Source organism: Notolepis coatsorum (genome assembly GCF_963971535.1).
Source record: "Notolepis coatsorum genome assembly, chromosome: 2".
NCBI lineage: Eukaryota > Metazoa > Chordata > Actinopteri > Aulopiformes > Paralepididae > Notolepis > Notolepis coatsorum.
The window spans coordinates 223,126,636-223,144,135 of NC_140166.1; the positions used below are offsets into that span (position 1 = coordinate 223,126,636).

Genomic DNA, 17,500 nt, shown 5'->3' on the forward strand with positions numbered 1-17,500 from the left:
GGGTGAGCCGGACATTAAGCGAGGCTATAGTTGGGAGTCGCACGAGCGTGTGCACGCTGCACGCACCTGCAAACGGTGCTGTCCATGGTTCTGAAGTCATACAATACACACACCCACTAGGCCACTACAGCGAGCCCCACTCATTTAACATATAGGGCAAATTAAGTGTTCAAATTAAGGCATCCAATATGATTAACCATTGTCCTACCTTAATATGCGATGTTTCGTCTTGGCATCAATGATATTTTCTGCTTTAAGTTTGTCTGTGAGATCACTTTCAATGTGAAGCAGACTCAGAGTTGACGGTCTCTCCTGGCGCGCATTGTTGCGCTGCTTAGCCAGTTTCGGATGCACCTCGTTGCTGAGAAAGACCGTTCACAAGTTACGGACGGTGCCGACGGGCAATGAAGGAAACGTTTTTCGTAATTTGGATCCCATCATCATGCTTTGAAAACAATGTACATACAGTAGCTCTAAAAAGTGTCCACGATTTGATGAACTCTGACTCTCGTCATGCCCTCGTAGAGCGAGGCCTTGTTTGCCAAGATAAAGCACCGTCTCAACAATAGCCCCCGGTGATCCGGTGCTGGCAGCTGGTGCTGCTGCTGGCAGCTTCTGAATTACTTTGTTTACGTGTTGCCTTGTTGGAAAAAGGCCGTTTATCCATTTAGCTTTTTGAAATTTGACTCAAAATAGCTCGCTGGTGTTTTGCAACAAAGCGAACGGCGGGGGCGGAAATTCAGAATGCAGACATTTACACAATATTTATTATTATGCTTTGCGGCGGGATCAGGATGTGATTGGCTACATTATTTAACCTGAGCCGGCTACCCATAATCACCAGATTGTCACCACGAGGCTGCAGCGACAACACACTCACACACAATATAGTAGCCTATATAATGCTGCACACATAATATTATTAGGGCTGTCAGTTTATCGCGTTAATTAGATTAATTAATTACACAGCAAATTATCGCGTTATGAAAATTAACTCAAAATTAATTACAAAAAAAATATATATAATAATTTTTATTGAAATATTTTTCAATCTCATTCATTCCATAATAACGTAGAATACACATTTACAGACTTTTTTTAATATGTCCATTTGCATGTTCTTGGTATCTGATTCTAGGGACATCTATGGATCTCAGGGAATGTATTCCCAGTGTCAGAAATACTGTGTCTGTTACTAGGCTTGAGTAAATTGTAATGAACCAAATGAGAATATCAATTAAAAAATATGTATTTAACTGTGAGTAACACCATGCTCAAATTGACCAGACCTGAAAAATCTAAGCAAATGAATAAATGGAAGATGATTAAACAGAAGGTTTTGTAAATACAGTACTGAATTCTGCCATCCGGACACATGCCATTTGAAATATGATTATAGAATATAGAATATCAGGCCTAAAATGGTTATGTGATTAAAATGTGATTAATTAGATTAATTAATTACAAATCCTGTAATTAATTAGATACATTTTTTTAATCGCCTGACAGCACTAAATATTATATATCATTAAAAAAATTCCCAGCATAACATTTGGGTAGGCTTAGCCTCCTACCCTAGGCTTCGTTACCCGCTGCTGCCTATGACCAGGCCTCTGTATCTTTGTTTGAATGTGTTAACTTCTACGCCGTGATGTTCTACGTCGTGATGTTCTACGTTGTAACACGGGTCTCTCCGTCCTCCAGGTACCTGCTGGAGCAGGACTTCCCCGGCATGAGGATCGGTCCGGAGCCGACCACCGACGGCTTCATCGCCGTGATGTACGGTGACAACGAGGGCGTCATCCCCGGCAACGCCCTGGTGGTCGACCCCAAGAAGCCCTTCAGGAAGCTCAACGCGTTCGGAAACTCCTTCCTCAACAGGTACACACACACACACACACACACACACATACACGCACATACACACACATACAGTACACACTCACACACTCACACACACACACACGCACGCACGCACGCACGCGCACACACACACGCATGCACACACACACACACATACAGTACACACTCACACTGTATGTGTGTGTGTGTGTTTCAGTATTCTTGTGGAAAATTCTTTATTATCAAGTCCAGTGAGCTTATAGAAATTGAGATTGAGTCAAAGATAGGGGAAAAAAATATAGTTTATTCTAAGAGTGTACAAGAAAAGTGCGTCCAGAGTGTTTAATAACTCCAGGCTTCATACAGTAAGACAGGGTCTGGCTGTTTCTCTAGTTATGTCAGGACTCCAAGGTACTAGAACATGTCTGTCTGTTTCTCTAGTTATGTCAGGACTCCAAGGTACTAGAACATGTCTGGCTGTTTCTCTAGTTATGTCAGGACTCCAAGGTACTAGAACATGTCTGGCTGTTTCTCTAGTTATGTCAGAACTCCAAGGTACTAGAACATGTCTGGCTGTTTCTCTAGTTATGTCAGAACTCCAAGGTACTAGAACATGTCTGTCTGTTTCTCTGGTTATGTCAGAACTCCAAGGTACTAGAACATGTCTGGCTGTTTCTCTAGTTATGTCAGGACTCCAAGGTACTAGAACATGTCTGTCTGTTTCTCTAGTTATGTCAGGACTCCAAGGTACTAGAACATGTCTGGCTGTTTCTCTGGCTGAGAAGTGAACCCAGAGTCATGGATAATAACCCTGAGCTACATTTATACAGTAAGAGAACGTCAGAGCTATAGTAAGCTGGTTTATAAAGGTTTAACAAAGCGGTAAGAGGGGGAACATATCATTTTCCATAATAGTATGTGTGTGTGTGTGTATGTTTGTGTCTGTGTCAGTATGTCTGTGTGTATCAGTATGTATGTGTGTATCAGTATGTGTGTGTGTATCAGTATGTGTATGTGTATCAGTATGTATGTGTGTATCAGTATGTGTGTGTGTATCAGTATGTGTGTGTGTATCAGTATGTGTGTGTGTATCAGTATGTGTGTGTGTATCAGTATGTGTCTGTGTGTATCAGTATGTGTGTGTGTATCAGTATGTGTGTGTGTATCAGTATGTGTGTGTGTATCAGTATGTGTGTGTGTATCAGTATGTGTGTGTATCAGTATGTGTGTGTGTATCAGTATGTGTGTGTATCAGTATGTGTGTGTGTATCAGTATGTGTGTGTATCAGTATGTGTCTGTGTGTATCAGTATGTGTGTGTATCAGTATGTGTCTGTGTGTATCAGTATGTGTGTGTGTATCAGTATGTGTCTGTGTGTATCAGTATGTGTCTGTGTGTATGTGTGTATCAGTATGTATGTGTGTCAGTCAGTATGTGTGTGTGTCAGTATGTGTGTGTGGGTGTGTGTATGTCAGTATGTGTGTGTGTGTGTGTGTGTGTGTGTGTGTGTGTGTGTCAGTATGTGTGTCAGTATTTGTGTGTCAGTATATGTGTGTCAGTACTGTATGTGTGTGTGTGTGTGTCAATATGTGTGTGTGGGTGTGTGTGTCAGTATGTGTGTGTCATGTGTGTGTGTGTGTGTGTGTGTGTGTGTGTGTGTGTGTGTGTGTGTGTGTGTGTCAGTATGTGGGTGTGTGTGTGTCAGTATGTGTGTGTGTGTGTGTGTGTGTGTGTGTGTGTGTGTGTGTGTGTGTGTGTCAGTATGTGTGTGTGTGTGTGTGTGTGTGTCAGTATGTGTGTGTGTGTGTCAGTATGTGTGTGTGTGTGTGTGTGTGTCAGTATGTGTGTGTGTGTGTGTGTGTGTGTGTGTGTGTGTGTGTGTGTGTGTGTGTGTGTCAGTATGTGTGTGTGTGTGTGTGTGTGTGTCAGTATGTGGGTGTGTGTGTGTGTGTGTGTGTGTGTCAGTATGTGGGTGTGTGTGTGTGTGTGTGTGTGTCAGTATGTGTGTGTGTGTGTGTGTCAGTACGGTGTGTAAGCGTGTGCGTGTGAGTCCTGGTTCTGCTCTGTCATCGTGTGATGACCTCACGTCTCAGATATGATGTACGTTGGCATCAGGAATGTTCCACTTCTTCATATTTCACTTCACTTCACTGAACAACATCACTAACCTCCTTGAAAAGCTCAGACGCACCTGGTCGAGCTGATAAGAGCTTTCCATCATATGAAGATTCAGACCTTCTCATTTTGGAAGAACACCAGACACTTGTGACACAGAGTCCACAGAGTTAAATAATAATTTATAGAATGATTCATATATAATCATTAGTGCTGTCAGGCGATTAAAAAAAGTAATCTAATTAATTACAGGATTTGTAATTAATTAATCTAATTAATCGCATTTTAATCGCATAACCATTTTATGCCTGATATTCTATATTCTATAATCATATTTCAAATTGCATGTGTCCGGATGGCAGAATTCAGTACTGTATCTACAAAACCTTCTGTTTAATCATCTTCCATCTATTAATTTGCTTAGATTTTTCAGGTCTGGTCAATTTGAGCATAGTGTTATTCACAGTCAAAGATAAAACATTTTTTTTATTGATATTCTCATTTGGTTCATTACAATTTACTCAAGCCTAGTAACAGACACAATATTTCGGACACTGGGAATACATTCCCTGAGATCCATAGATGTCCCTAGAATCAGATACCAAGAACATGCAAATGGACCATATAAAAAAAGTCTGTAATGTGTATTCTACGTTCTTATGGAATGAATGAGATAAAAAAAAAAATTATAAAAAAAAAAATATATTTTTTTGTAATTAATTTTGAGTTAATTTTCATAACGCGATAATTTGCTGAGTAATTAATTAATCTAATTAACGCGATAAACTGACAGCCCTAATAATCATATACTCTGTATGAAAGCATGTACAACAGTGCTGTATATACCATATATATATTCTTACTCTATATCTATCCACACCTGTACATAATCATTTTACATATCTGTAGAGATACTATATCTATATCTGTACATATGCCTTACCTACTCTCACTAGTTACACTGCTGGGTACTACTACCATCCTGTCTTTATACCCTGTAACACTGTACATATTAATATTACAACTCTGTATGCATCTGATTAGCACTACACTCGGCAGTACTCATTTATATATGTTATACCCGGTTTAATCACCTGTACATTGTTACATTATTACTATTGCACTTTACTGTTACATTGGCACTCTACTCTGGTTGGATGCCAAACTTCTTTCCGTTGTACTACTGTACCTGTGCTGTTTAATGACAATACATTTTAATCTAATCTAATGATGCTGCCGGTAAACACCTGGAAAGACACCTCTAGTCTGGAGAAGATAAGAGGGTTCATAACATTTTTTCTTTTGGCTTCATGGGAACCAGAAAGAAACGTCTTGTTGCTATTATTATTATTATTATTATTATTATTATTATTATTATTATTATTATTATTATTATTATTATTATTATTATTATTATTATTATTATTATTATTATTATTATTATTATTATTATTCTTTTTTTAATTCAACTAATCAATACGTCGACTAATCGTCAGGATCCATATTCACAAAACCTCTCAAAGTGGGAGTAACATAAGATAAGATAAGATAAGATGTTCCTTTATTGATCCCCTTGGGGGAAATTCAGGCATTATAGCAGCATGGTGGAGGGGGGGCTACAGGTGATTGATTGATTGATTGATTGATTGGTAATAGTAGAAGACATAAATACAGGCAATACAATTATAGTACAGTAGAAAAGTAAACTATATAATTACCTCTGAGCAGGGCCGCCTGGGAGAAATGCGAGGCCCTGTGCGAGATTTAACGCGAGCCCCCCCCCCCCCCCCCCCCCCCCAAAGGTAAAAAAAAAAAAAAAAAATATATATTTATATATATATATATATATATTTTTTTTTTATATATACAGTCAACATATTCTTAAATAATAGCGCTGCCCGAGGCGGGGCATGATACAGTCAACATATAGCAAAAGAGAGAGCGAGAGAGAGCTCCCGTTCTACAGTCAATATACAGTGTACAGAGAGAGAGAGAACATGTGTTTGTCATGTGTGTGTGTGTTAGAGAGAGACTAGAGCATGTATGACAGATTCAAAAGGACAAAGATCAAAAGAGAGAGAGAGAGAGAGAGAGAGAGAGAGACACATTGGAAAGAAATTGAAATGCTATTTGGCCCTAAACAGAGAGTACACAGTGGCAGAATACCTGAGCACTGTGACTGAAGATCCTTGAGCACAGCCTAGCCATCGAGAAAGGCCGCCATAGGCAGACTGTGTGTGTTAGAAAGAGAGAGAGAGAGAGAGAGAGAACATGTGTGTTTGTCATGTGTGTGTGTGTTAGAGACTAGAGCATGTATGACAGATTCAAAAGGACAAAGATCAACACTTAAATCCAACAAGAAGAGCAGGGTATACCAGAGAAACCAAAGCAAGGAGCCAATGGCCGACATCAGCTAAATAGGCTAGCCAGGTACTCTGTGACACCAGGCCACACACAGCTTTGGCCAATGGCCCAACGCTACACAAGCTACACAAGCTACACAAGCTACACAAGCTACACCATTCTCACACAGCACATGTCGTATCTCCAAATGTTGTGAAGTAGCATATGTTTTGCCTGGAAAAAAACATTGTTATTAACAAAACATTCGGGAGGGGAAGGAAGTAAGAGTGGGGTAATGTCATGACATTTTCATTAATCTTAGTTACCTGCACGAGGGCGCAGGGCGAAAGGCCGCGCAACACAGGTCTCCACGTTGACGAAAGGCCTCAGCGCGCCTCCCTCCACCTTCGCTCCCCACCCCTCCCTCCTGGTATAGTACGGGGGGCCACGGCTCCGGCCGAGGAGACTGGGTGTGGGGAGGACGTGGTGGGCCGACAGCCAGCCAGCCAGCCCACACATGGCGTCTGGCTAACAGTTAGCTCAATCAGGCACGTGGCTCTATGTAGCTGCATACAGCCAGGTGCTCTCACCACCAGCAGGCACACACCGTTAGCGTTAGCTACTAGTAGTATTAGCTACAGTAGTCGACCAGTTTGGCTCCAGAGAGAGAAAGACAGATCCACGGCGGGTATATAAATCATATGTTGACTCACGGTCACTCACCATAACGCAGTATCAACGTCACGTGGAAGGAGACTTTCTTGGCCCCACGGTGTAATTTCTTCTTCTTCTTCTTCGAGTACTTTCCGGCAGACTGGACACCTTTCGGCGTATTGCTTCTTTTGAAAAGACATCCACTCGCCTCGCCTCGCTCCTCTGGATAGGTTAGCCGTTAGCTAAGCTAGCTACTAGCCGGCGACAGCATCATGGCGACTTGGCCCACGGTGTAATTCTTCTTCTTCTTCTTCTTCGAGTACTTTCCGGCAGACTGGACACCTTTCGGCATATTGCTGCCTAACAGATTTATCTGCTCACAAGTTCTCTTCTCCTTCTTTTGAAAAGACATCCACTCGCCTCGCTCCTCTGAATAGCGCTGAATTATCTACCTCGTGTGTCTTCTTCTTCTATTTGGTATTACGGCGGTCGGCGGACGGGCCGGAAACACTATCCTAAAATCTGTAGAGCAGCAAATCCGCAGAAACCGGAAAACTGCAGTCTGCAGAGCCAGGAAGTCAGACACATTCTACAAACGTGTCTAATGTGAAATATATAAGCATATAAGCAAAACTAGATTTTAGGTCTGTGATGAAAAAGGGCCTCGCGGGAAGGGGGGCCTCGCAAAAAAATAAAAAAAAATAATAAAAAATAATAAAAAAAATAAATAAAAAATATTTTTTTTTTATTTTTTTTTTATTTTTTTTTTGCGAGGCCCCCCTTCCCGCGAGGCCCTGTGCGACCGCACTGCTCGCACACCCCCTGAGGCGGCCCTGCCTCTGAGTATACGCATATGAGCAAGTAGACAGTGTGATGAAAGGAGCAGATGAGGGTCTATATGCCCTATCAGTTATATTATACATTACAATATATATATGGTTACAATAAACACTAGAATCTAAATATTACGGAGTAGTACGGATCCAGAGTCAGTTTCAGTCTGTTAGTTGGAATAAGGTCATGAACAATAGTGTTCCTGGTCACTGATCTAGAGTCAGATCCAGTCTGTTAGTTGGAGTGAGGTCATGAATACTAGTGTTCCTTGTCACTGATCTAGAGTCAGATCCAGTCTGTTAGTTGGAGTGAGGTCATGAACAATAGTGTTCCTTGTCACTGATCTAGAGTCAGATCCAGTCTGTTAGTTGGAGTGAGGTCATGAATACTAGTGTTCCTTGTCACTGATCTAGAGTCAGATCCAGTCTGTTAGTTGGAGTGAGGTCATGAACACTAGTGTTCCTGGTCACTGATCTAGAGTCAGATCCAGTCTGTTAGTTGGAGTGAGGTCATGAACAATGGTGTTCCTGGTCACTGATCTAGAGTCAGATCCAGTCTGTTAGTTGGAGTGAGGTCATGAACAATAGTGTTCCTTGTCACTGATCTAGAGTCAGATCCAGTCTGTTAGTTGGAGTGAGGTCATGAACAATAGTGTTCCTTGTCACTGATCCAGAGTCAGATCCAGTCTGTTAGTTGGAGTGAGGTCATGAACAATGGTGTTCCTGGTCACTGATCTAGAGTCAGATCCAGTCTGTTAGTTGGAGTGAGGTCATGAACAATGGTGTTCCTTGTCACTGATCCAGAGTCAGATCCAGTCTGTTAGTTGGAGTGAGGTCATGAATACTAGTGTTCCTTGTCACTGATCCAGAGTCAGATCCAGTCTGTTAGTTGGAGTAAGGTCATGAACAATAGTGTTCCTTGTCACTGATCCAGAGTCAGATCCAGTCTGTTAGTTGGAGTGGTCATGATTGAATACTAGTGTTCCTGGTCACTGATCTAGAGTCAGATTAAGTGAGTAAAAGTTAGTACCAGTGCACAGAAACTAGGCATTTCATTTCCAGAGTGGTTACCAATGGTTACAGGCAGCCATGTTGGAAGGAAGGCCCCTGTTACCCAGAGGGTCAGCCATGTTGGAAGGAAGGCCCCTGTTACCCAGAGGGTCAGCCATGTTGGAAGGAAGGCCCCTGTTACCCAGAGGGTCAGCCATGTTGGAAGGAAGGCCCCTGTTACCCAGAGGGTCAGCCATGTTGGAAGGAAGGCCCCTGTTACCCAGAGGGTCAGCCATGTTGGAAGGAAGGCCCCTGTTACCCAGAGAGGCAGCCATGTTGGAAGGAAGGCCCCTGTTACCCAGAGGGTCAGACACAGTCCAGTGTATTAATAGATCAGCTCCCGGGCTGGGAGGCGATGAAGGTTACTTCCTGGTTAACCCAACGTTCGACCACGCCTGTCAGTCTGGCGTGGGTTACAGGACGCCAAGCATCTGTCTCCTGCCCTAGTCTCCTACCCTAGTCTCCTACCCTAGTCTCCTACCCTAGTCTCCTGCCCTAGTCTCCTGCCCTAGTCTCCTACCCTAGTCTCCTACCCTAGTCTCCTGCCCTAGTCTCCTACCCTAGTCTCCTACCCTAGTCTCCTGCCCTAGTCTCCTACCCTAGTCTCCTACCCTAGTCTCCTACCCTAGTCTCCTGCCCTAGTCTCCTACCCTAGTCTCCTACCCTAGTCTCCTACCCTAGTCTCCTACCCTAGTCTCCTACCCTAGTCTCCTACCCTAGTCTCCTGCCCTAGTCTCCTACCCTAGTCTCCTACCCTAGTCTCCTACCCTAGTCTCCTGCCCTAGTCTCCTACCCTAGTCTCCTACCCTAGTCTCCTACCCTAGTCTCCTACCCTAGTCTCCTACCCTAGTCGCCTACCCTAGTCTCCTACCCTAGTCTCCTGCCCTAGTCTCCTACCCTAGTCTCCTACCCTAGTCGCCTACCCTAGTCTCCTACCCTAGTCTCCTGCCCTAGTCTCCTACCCTAGTCTCCTGCCCTAGTCTCCTACCCTAGTCTCCTACCCTAGTCTCCTACCCTAGTCTCCTACCCTAGTCTCCTACCCTAGTCTCCTACCCTAGTCTCCTACCCTAGTCTCCTACCCTAGTCTCCTACCCTAGTCTCCTACCTATAGTCTCCTACCCTAGTCTCCTACCCTAGTCTCCTACCCTAGTCTCCTACCCTAGTCTCCTACCTATAGTCTCCTACCCTAGTCTCCTACCCTAGTCTCCTACCCTAGTCTCCTACCCTAGTCTCCTACCCTAGTCTCCTACCCTAGTCTCCTACCCTAGTCTCCTACCCTAGTCTCCTACCCTAGTCTCCTACCCTAGTCTCCTACCCTAGTCTCCTACCCTAGTCTCCTACCCTAGTCTCCTACCCTAGTCTCCTACCCTAGTCTCCTACCTATAGTCTCCTACCCTAGTCTCCTACCCTAGTCTCCTACCCTAGTCTCCTACCCTAGTCTCCTACCTATAGTCTCCTACCCTAGTCTCCTACCCTAGTCTCCTACCCTAGTCTCCTGCCCTAGTCTCCTACCCTAGTCTCCTACCCTAGTCTCCTACCCTAGTCTCCTACCCTAGTCTCCTACCCTAGTCTCCTACCCTAGTCTCCTACCCTAGTCTCCTACCCTAGTCTCCTACCCTAGTCTCCTACCCTAGTCTCCTACCCTAGTCTCCTACCCTAGTCTCCTGCCCTAGTCTCCTGCCCTAGTCTCCTACCCTAGTCTCCTACCCTAGTCTCCTACCCTAGTCTCCTACCCTAGTCTCCTACCCTAGTCTCCTACCCTAGTCTCCTACCCTAGTCTCCTACCCTAGTCGCCTACCCTAGTCTCCTACCCTAGTCTCCTACCCTAGTCTCCTACCCTAGTCTCCTACCCTAGTCTCCTACCCTAGTCTCCTACCCTAGTCTCCTACCCTAGTCTCCTACCCTAGTCTCCTACCCTAGTCTCCTACCCTAGTCTCCTACCCTAGTCTCCTACCCTAGTCTCCTACCCTAGTCTCCTACCCTAGTCTCCTACCCTAGTCGCCTGTGTGAGGCTGTGAGAAGCAGGAACCCTGCTTAAATACAGAGGTGTGAAATTAGGGAATGATTTTCTCCATCTGGCAAAAAAAATAACATCTTCAAAAACGTACAAAAAAAGGTTTGAAGGAACATCTGATTACAATATTGTAACAGTGTATTGTAACTTGTGTATTGTAATCAGTGTATTGTATTTTTACTTACACACTTACACACACACACTCACTCTCACTCACACACACGTACGGTATAGACACACACACACACACACACACACACACACACACACACACACACACACACACACACACACACACACACACACACACACACACTTACTCACACTTACTCTCACATACTCCAACAAGGTCCTTACATTGATCTTGTTTTCCAACTTGCTATATGTAATATAATTATGTTTATTATTATAGGTGGAGGTTTCTTATAAGCCTTCTGGGAGTTTCTGCCTCTTCCTGCACCGTATATCTTCTTTTGTACTTTACAGTTGTCGTTATTGTGTTGTTGTTATTATACTGTGCGGGACAATTCACTAAACTAAACCCATACATTTCTCACTTAAAGAATAAACAAAGACTACATTCAGACTGCAGGCAAAAGTGGCCCAAATCAGAACAGCACAAACCACACGTGGAATCAGATCTTTTCAATTCTGATTTGGGCCACTTTCATAAATTCATGATTTTGTTTTCATTAGCACATACATGTAACCATACACCGAGACTTCAGTGTCCTCCATGTCAACCTTCATCTTCGTTATTGTTCATTTCATATGCGGGTCAGTTCAGGAGCGCGACCGGTTTGCACTGGAATCTGATATTGGGCCACATATAAAAAAATGTGAAACGGCCAACAAAAAAAATCTGATCTGAGCAATAAATCAGAATTGAGCACTAAAGCTGTCAGTGTGAACGGGGCCTAAAGAGAGACGAGCCAGGGTTCTAAAGCTGTCAGTGTGAACGGGGCCTAAAGAGAGACGACCCAGGGTTCTAAAGCTGTCAGTGTGAACGGGGCCTGAGAGACGAGCCAGGGTTCTAAAGCTGTCAGTGTGAACGGGGCCTGAGAGAGACGAGCCAGGGTTCTAAAGCTGTCAGTGTGAACGGGGCCTGAGAGAGACGAGCCAGGGTTCTAAAGCTGCCAGTGTGAACGGGGCCTGAGAGACGAGCCAGGGTTCTAAAGCTGTCAGTGTGAACGGGGCCTGAGAGACGAGCCAGGGTTCTAAAGCTGTCAGTGTGAACGGGGCCTAAGAGAGACGACTCAGGGTTCTAAAGCTGTCAGTGTGAACGGGGCCTAAAGAGAGACGAGCCAGGGTTCTAAAGCTGTCAGTGTGAACGGGGCCTAAGAGAGACGAGCCAGGGTTCTAAAGCTGTCAGTGTGAACGGGGCCTGAGAGAGACGAGCCAGGGTTCTAAAGCTGTCAGTGTGAACGGGGCCTAAAGAGAGACGAGCCAGGGTTCTAAAGCTGTCAGTGTGAACGGGGCCTGAGAGAGACGAGCCAGGGTTCTAAAGCTGTCAGTGTGAACGGGGCCTGAGAGACGAGCCAGGGTTCTAAAGCTGTCAGTGTGAACGGGGCCTAAAGAGAGACGAGCCAGGGTTCTAAAGCTGTCAGTGTGAACGGGGCCTGAGAGACGACCCAGGGTTCTAAAGCTGTCAGTGTGAACGGGGCCTGAGAGAGACGAGCCAGGGTTCTAAAGCTGTCAGTGTGAACGGGGCCTGAGAGACGACCCAGGGTTCTAAAGCTGTCAGTGTGAACGGGGCCTGAGAGAGACGAGCCAGGGTTCTAAACCTGTCAGTGTGAACGGGGCCTGAGAGAGACGAGCCAGGGTTCTAAAGCTGTCAGTGTGAACGGGGCCTGAGAGACGAGCCAGGGTTCTAAAGCTGTCAGTGTGAACGGGGCCTGAGAGACGAGCCAGGGTTCTAAAGCTGTCAGTGTGAACGGGGCCTGAGAGAGACGAGCCAGGGTTCTAAAGCTGTCAGTGTGAACGGGGCCTGAGAGAGACGAGCCAGGGTTCTAAAGCTGTCAGTGTGAACGGGGCCTGAGAGAGACGAGCCAGGGTTCTAAAGCTGTCAGTGTGAACGGGGCCTAAGAGACGAGCCAGGGTTCTAAAGCTGTCAGTGTGAACGGGGCCTAAGAGACGAGCCAGGGTTCTAAAGCTGTCAGTGTGAACGGGGCCTGAGAGACGACCCAGGGTTCTAAAGCTGTCAGTGTGAACGGGGCCTGAGAGACGAGCCAGGGTTCTAAAGCTGTCAGTGTGAACGGGGCCTAAGAGAGACGAGCCAGGGTTCTAAAGCTGTCAGTGTGAACGGGGCCTGAGAGACGAGCCAGGGTTCTAAAGCTGTCAGTGTGAACGGGGCCTGAGAGAGACGACCCAGGGTTCTAAAGCTGTCAGTGTGAACGGGGCCTGAGAGAGACGAGCCAGGGTTCTAAAGCTGTCAGTGTGAACGGGGCCTGAGAGAGACGAGCCAGGGTTCTAAAGCTGTCAGTGTGAACGGGGCCTGAGAGAGACGAGCCAGGGTTCTAAAGCTGTCAGTGTGAACGGGGCCTGAGAGAGACGACCCAGGGTTCTAAAGCTGTCAGTGTGAACGGGGCCTGAGAGAGACGAGCCAGGGTTCTAAAGCTGTCAGTGTGAACGGGGCCTGAGAGAGACGAGCCAGGGTTCTAAAGCTGTCAGTGTGAACGGGGCCTGAGAGAGACGAGCCAGGGTTCTAAAGCTGTCAGTGTGAACGGGGCCTGAGAGACGAGCCAGGGTTCTAAAGCTGTCAGTGTGAACGGGGCCTAAAGAGAGACGAGCCAGGGTTCTAAAGCTGTCAGTGTGAACGGGGCCTAAAGAGAGACGAGCCAGGGTTCTAAAGCTGTCAGTGTGAACGGGGCCTAAAGAGAGACGAGCCAGGGTTCTAAAGCTGTCAGTGTGAACGGGGCCTAAAGAGAGACGAGCCAGGGTTCTAAAGCTGTCAGTGTGAACGGGGCCTAAAGAGAGACGAGCCAGGGTTCTAAAGCTGTCAGTGTGAACGGGGCCTGAGAGAGACGAGCCAGGGTTCTAAAGCTGTCAGTGTGAACGGGGCCTGAGAGAGACGAGCCAGGGTTCTAAAGCTGTCAGTGTGAACGGGGCCTGAGAGACGAGCCAGGGTTCTAAAGCTGTCAGTGTGAACGGGGCCTGAGAGACGAGCCAGGGTTCTAAAGCTGTCAGTGTGAACGGGGCCTAAGAGAGACGAGCCAGGGTTCTAAAGCTGTCAGTGTGAACGGGGCCTAAAGAGAGACGAGCCAGGGTTCTAAAGCTGTCAGTGTGAACGGGGCCTAAAGAGAGACGAGCCAGGGTTCTAAAGCTGTCAGTGTGAACGGGGCCTAAAGAGAGACGAGCCAGGGTTCTAAAGCTGTCAGTGTGAACGGGGCCTGAGAGAGACGAGCCAGGGTTCTAAAGCTGTCAGTGTGAACGGGGCCTGAGAGACGAGCCAGGGTTCTAAAGCTGTCAGTGTGAACGGGGCCTAAAGAGACGACCCAGGGTTCTAAAGCTGTCAGTGTGAACGGGGCCTGAGAGACGAGCCAGGGTTCTAAAGCTGTCAGTGTGAACGGGGCCTAAGAGAGACGAGCCAGGGTTCTAAAGCTGTCAGTGTGAACGGGGCCTAAGAGACGAGCCAGGGTTCTAAAGCTGTCAGTGTGAACGGGGCCTAAGAGACGAGCCAGGGTTCTAAAGCTGTCAGTGTGAACGGGGCCTAAAGAGAGACGAGCCAGGGTTCTAAAGCTGTCAGTGTGAACGGGGCCTGAGAGACGAGCCAGGGTTCTAAAGCTGTCAGTGTGAACGGGGCCTGAGAGACGAGCCAGGGTTCTAAAGCTGTCAGTGTGAACGGGGCCTGAGAGACGAGCCAGGGTTCTAAAGCTGTCAGTGTGAACGGGGCCTGAGAGAGACGAGCCAGGGTTCTAAAGCTGTCAGTGTGAACGGGGCCTGAGAGACAAGCCAGGGTTCTAAAGCTGTCAGTGTGAACGGGGCCTGAGAGAGACGAGCCAGGGTTCTAAAGCTGTCAGTGTGAACGGGGCCTGAGAGACGAGCCAGGGTTCTAAAGCTGTCAGTGTGAACGGGGCCTGAGAGAGACGAGCCAGGGTTCTAAAGCTGTCAGTGTGAACGGGGCCTGAGAGAGACGAGCCAGGGTTCTAAAGCTGTCAGTGTGAACGGGGCCTAAGAGAGACGAGCCAGGGTTCTGGGAGGATATTAGTGGTGGGGGAAAATATCGATACAGTATAGTATCGCGATACTTTGCGTGGCGATACTGTATCGATACAAGGACGCCAAGTATCGATATTTAATTATACATTTAAAAAAAATATATATGTTTTTTAGTTTTTTTTACATTTTTTGTTTTTTTGTATAAGGAAACTGCATTGTTCATTTCAATACCTGTATTAGTACAGTAGTCCACACACACACACGCACACACACACACACACACACACACACACACACACACACACACACACACACACACACACACACACACACACACACAACACACACGTGTGTGCATTCAGTTCAGTTGGAATATGACTGTAATACAAACAGTTTGTCAGCTACATGCAACACAGATGACAGCGTTGACATCTGTCTGCTTGAGAAAATACCATTTGCTGCAATAAAAATGATTGAAGTGAGATGAACAGACTGAAAACTTTATTTTATATTAGATAAAACACGTTGACAACGTTTTACTTTGCAGTTGAAAAAAGGTAATAAATCGCAATATATCTCAACATTAATATCGCAATACTCAGCATATCGCAATATATTTTGAATCGCAATACTTTCGTGCCGTGACTTAAGTATCGTGATAATAATATCGTACGGTGAGGCCTCTGGTGATTCCCGCCCCTGGAGGACAGTGTGAACGTGGCCTAAGAGACGAGCCGGGGTTCTGGGAGGATAGTGGGTGAGGTTTATTCAGGCCGAGGTCTAACATAATATTATGTGTATAGGGTTATGGAAGGGAGCAAAATATTATCCCAATGACAATATAAAACAAGTGAGGTCATTTTGACACGTAAAACCTCCCAGAGATTCAGGAGTCTCAAGAAGGAGCTACAAGGCAGGAAGGTATAGGAGGAGTAAACGGGGTTCACACAAGGTCCTTGAAGTGCTTATTAAAGTGCTTGATTTTTGACCAAAAAAAGTCAAGGCCTCCTCCTTGGAATTCCTTAAACAGCCCATTTTTTAACAAGGTGCTTAAAAAGTCCTTGAAATTTAAATCAACCATTCGCATTGGAAAGTTTTGTTCATGCATGATGAAATAGTTCTGAATCAAGAAATATCATTTTAAAAATCTAAAGTGTAGCTAATTGTCGGAAATTGGTTTTAAGCCATAAATATTGGATCCGATTTCTTTTCAATAGAAAAAACAGCATTTAAAAAAGTGAATTGTATCCTTTTAAATGCCCTGCCATAACTGATATCCATCAATATAGCCAGTCTGCCACCACTGTAAGTCTATGGAGATGTTCACCTTCTTTGCAGGGCTATAACTTTTTTAATTGTATTGCTAAATTGACATTACTATGGCCCATTCAACATCGATTATCTATCGTTCAGGATGTAGGAACGTTATACTTTTTCATTCAAACATTCATACAAAAATACCTTCTAGAATATAAGTATGTTTTTATCGTTTTCTGCAGTAATTCCTAGAACGTGAGTTATAGGCCTAAACGCATATATAGATTATCGATTGCCGTTTATTCCCGATACACGCTATATTATAAAATTCAACTGTATATGATCCTATACGTTATGCGTCATCATGCGTGGTGGAAAGGGGGGGGGGGGTCGTTTATAATTCCGTGATCGTCAGTAAATGCTTTATGTAGTATGGGTGATATATTGATCAGATCGGTTTGCAGTGAAATGAATAAACAATTGGGCTGAAAATAACGTTAGCGTCCTCTTACCGTGCGTCAAAGAGACTGGCGGTGAAATATCCCAAGTATAGGACGTCGATCGCCTAGGTCCATTTCCGGTTTGTATGTCGCAATAAACGCCGAAATCATATCGATTATTAAGTTTATAAAGCGATCCTGTCGGGAGTCATGCAACAATGTCTGACGGCCGGATGAATTTAATCGACGCACACCTCCCACTTCCTGTTGTTCGAGTGTAACTCACCCGACCATCCACCAGGCGGCGGTATTGAGCCGTCGTTGTATTGAGCCGTAGGGTCCAGCTGCAGCGCCGGAGGTGTATATATGAATTATGAATGCCATGGTGAAACAATTAAATATTGATCTCAATCACGCTGTACAGCGAGATCTGGCGGTCAAAGCATGGCGGGCAATAACGTGTTACAGCGTGAATGGCGGTGGATGTGTTAAAATGAAAAATAGTGCTTGGAAAAGTACTTTAATTTAATTTTGCAATGTCTGTGGGAACCCTGAGTAAAGAAGTAAAATTAGGTGAGGGGAGAGGAGAGGAGGATACAGGGGGGAGGGATGACCAGGTGAGGGGGGAGGAGAGGAGGATACAGGGGGGAGGGATGACCAGGTGAGGGGAGAGGAGAGGAGGATACAGGGGGAGGGATGACCAGGTGAGAGGATGGACCAGGGTGAGGGAGAGGAGAGGAGATACAGGGGGAGGGATGACCAGGTGAGGGGAGGAGGAGAGGAGATACAGGGGG

General features: G+C 45.6%; 1 protein-coding gene across 1 annotated transcript in view; it reads left to right on the forward strand.

Moving 5' to 3' along the window:
- Positions 1-1,707: 1,707 nt before the first annotated feature.
- ehd4 (EH-domain containing 4) overlaps positions 1,708-17,500 on the forward strand; it is an 85,059-nt gene continuing 69,266 nt past the window's right edge. The window contains exon 1 of the mRNA XM_084308670.1: positions 1,708-1,881. Within this exon, the coding sequence (XP_084164796.1) occupies positions 1,733-1,881 (149 nt within the window). The 5' untranslated portion in view covers positions 1,708-1,732. The remainder of the gene's footprint in view (positions 1,882-17,500) is intronic.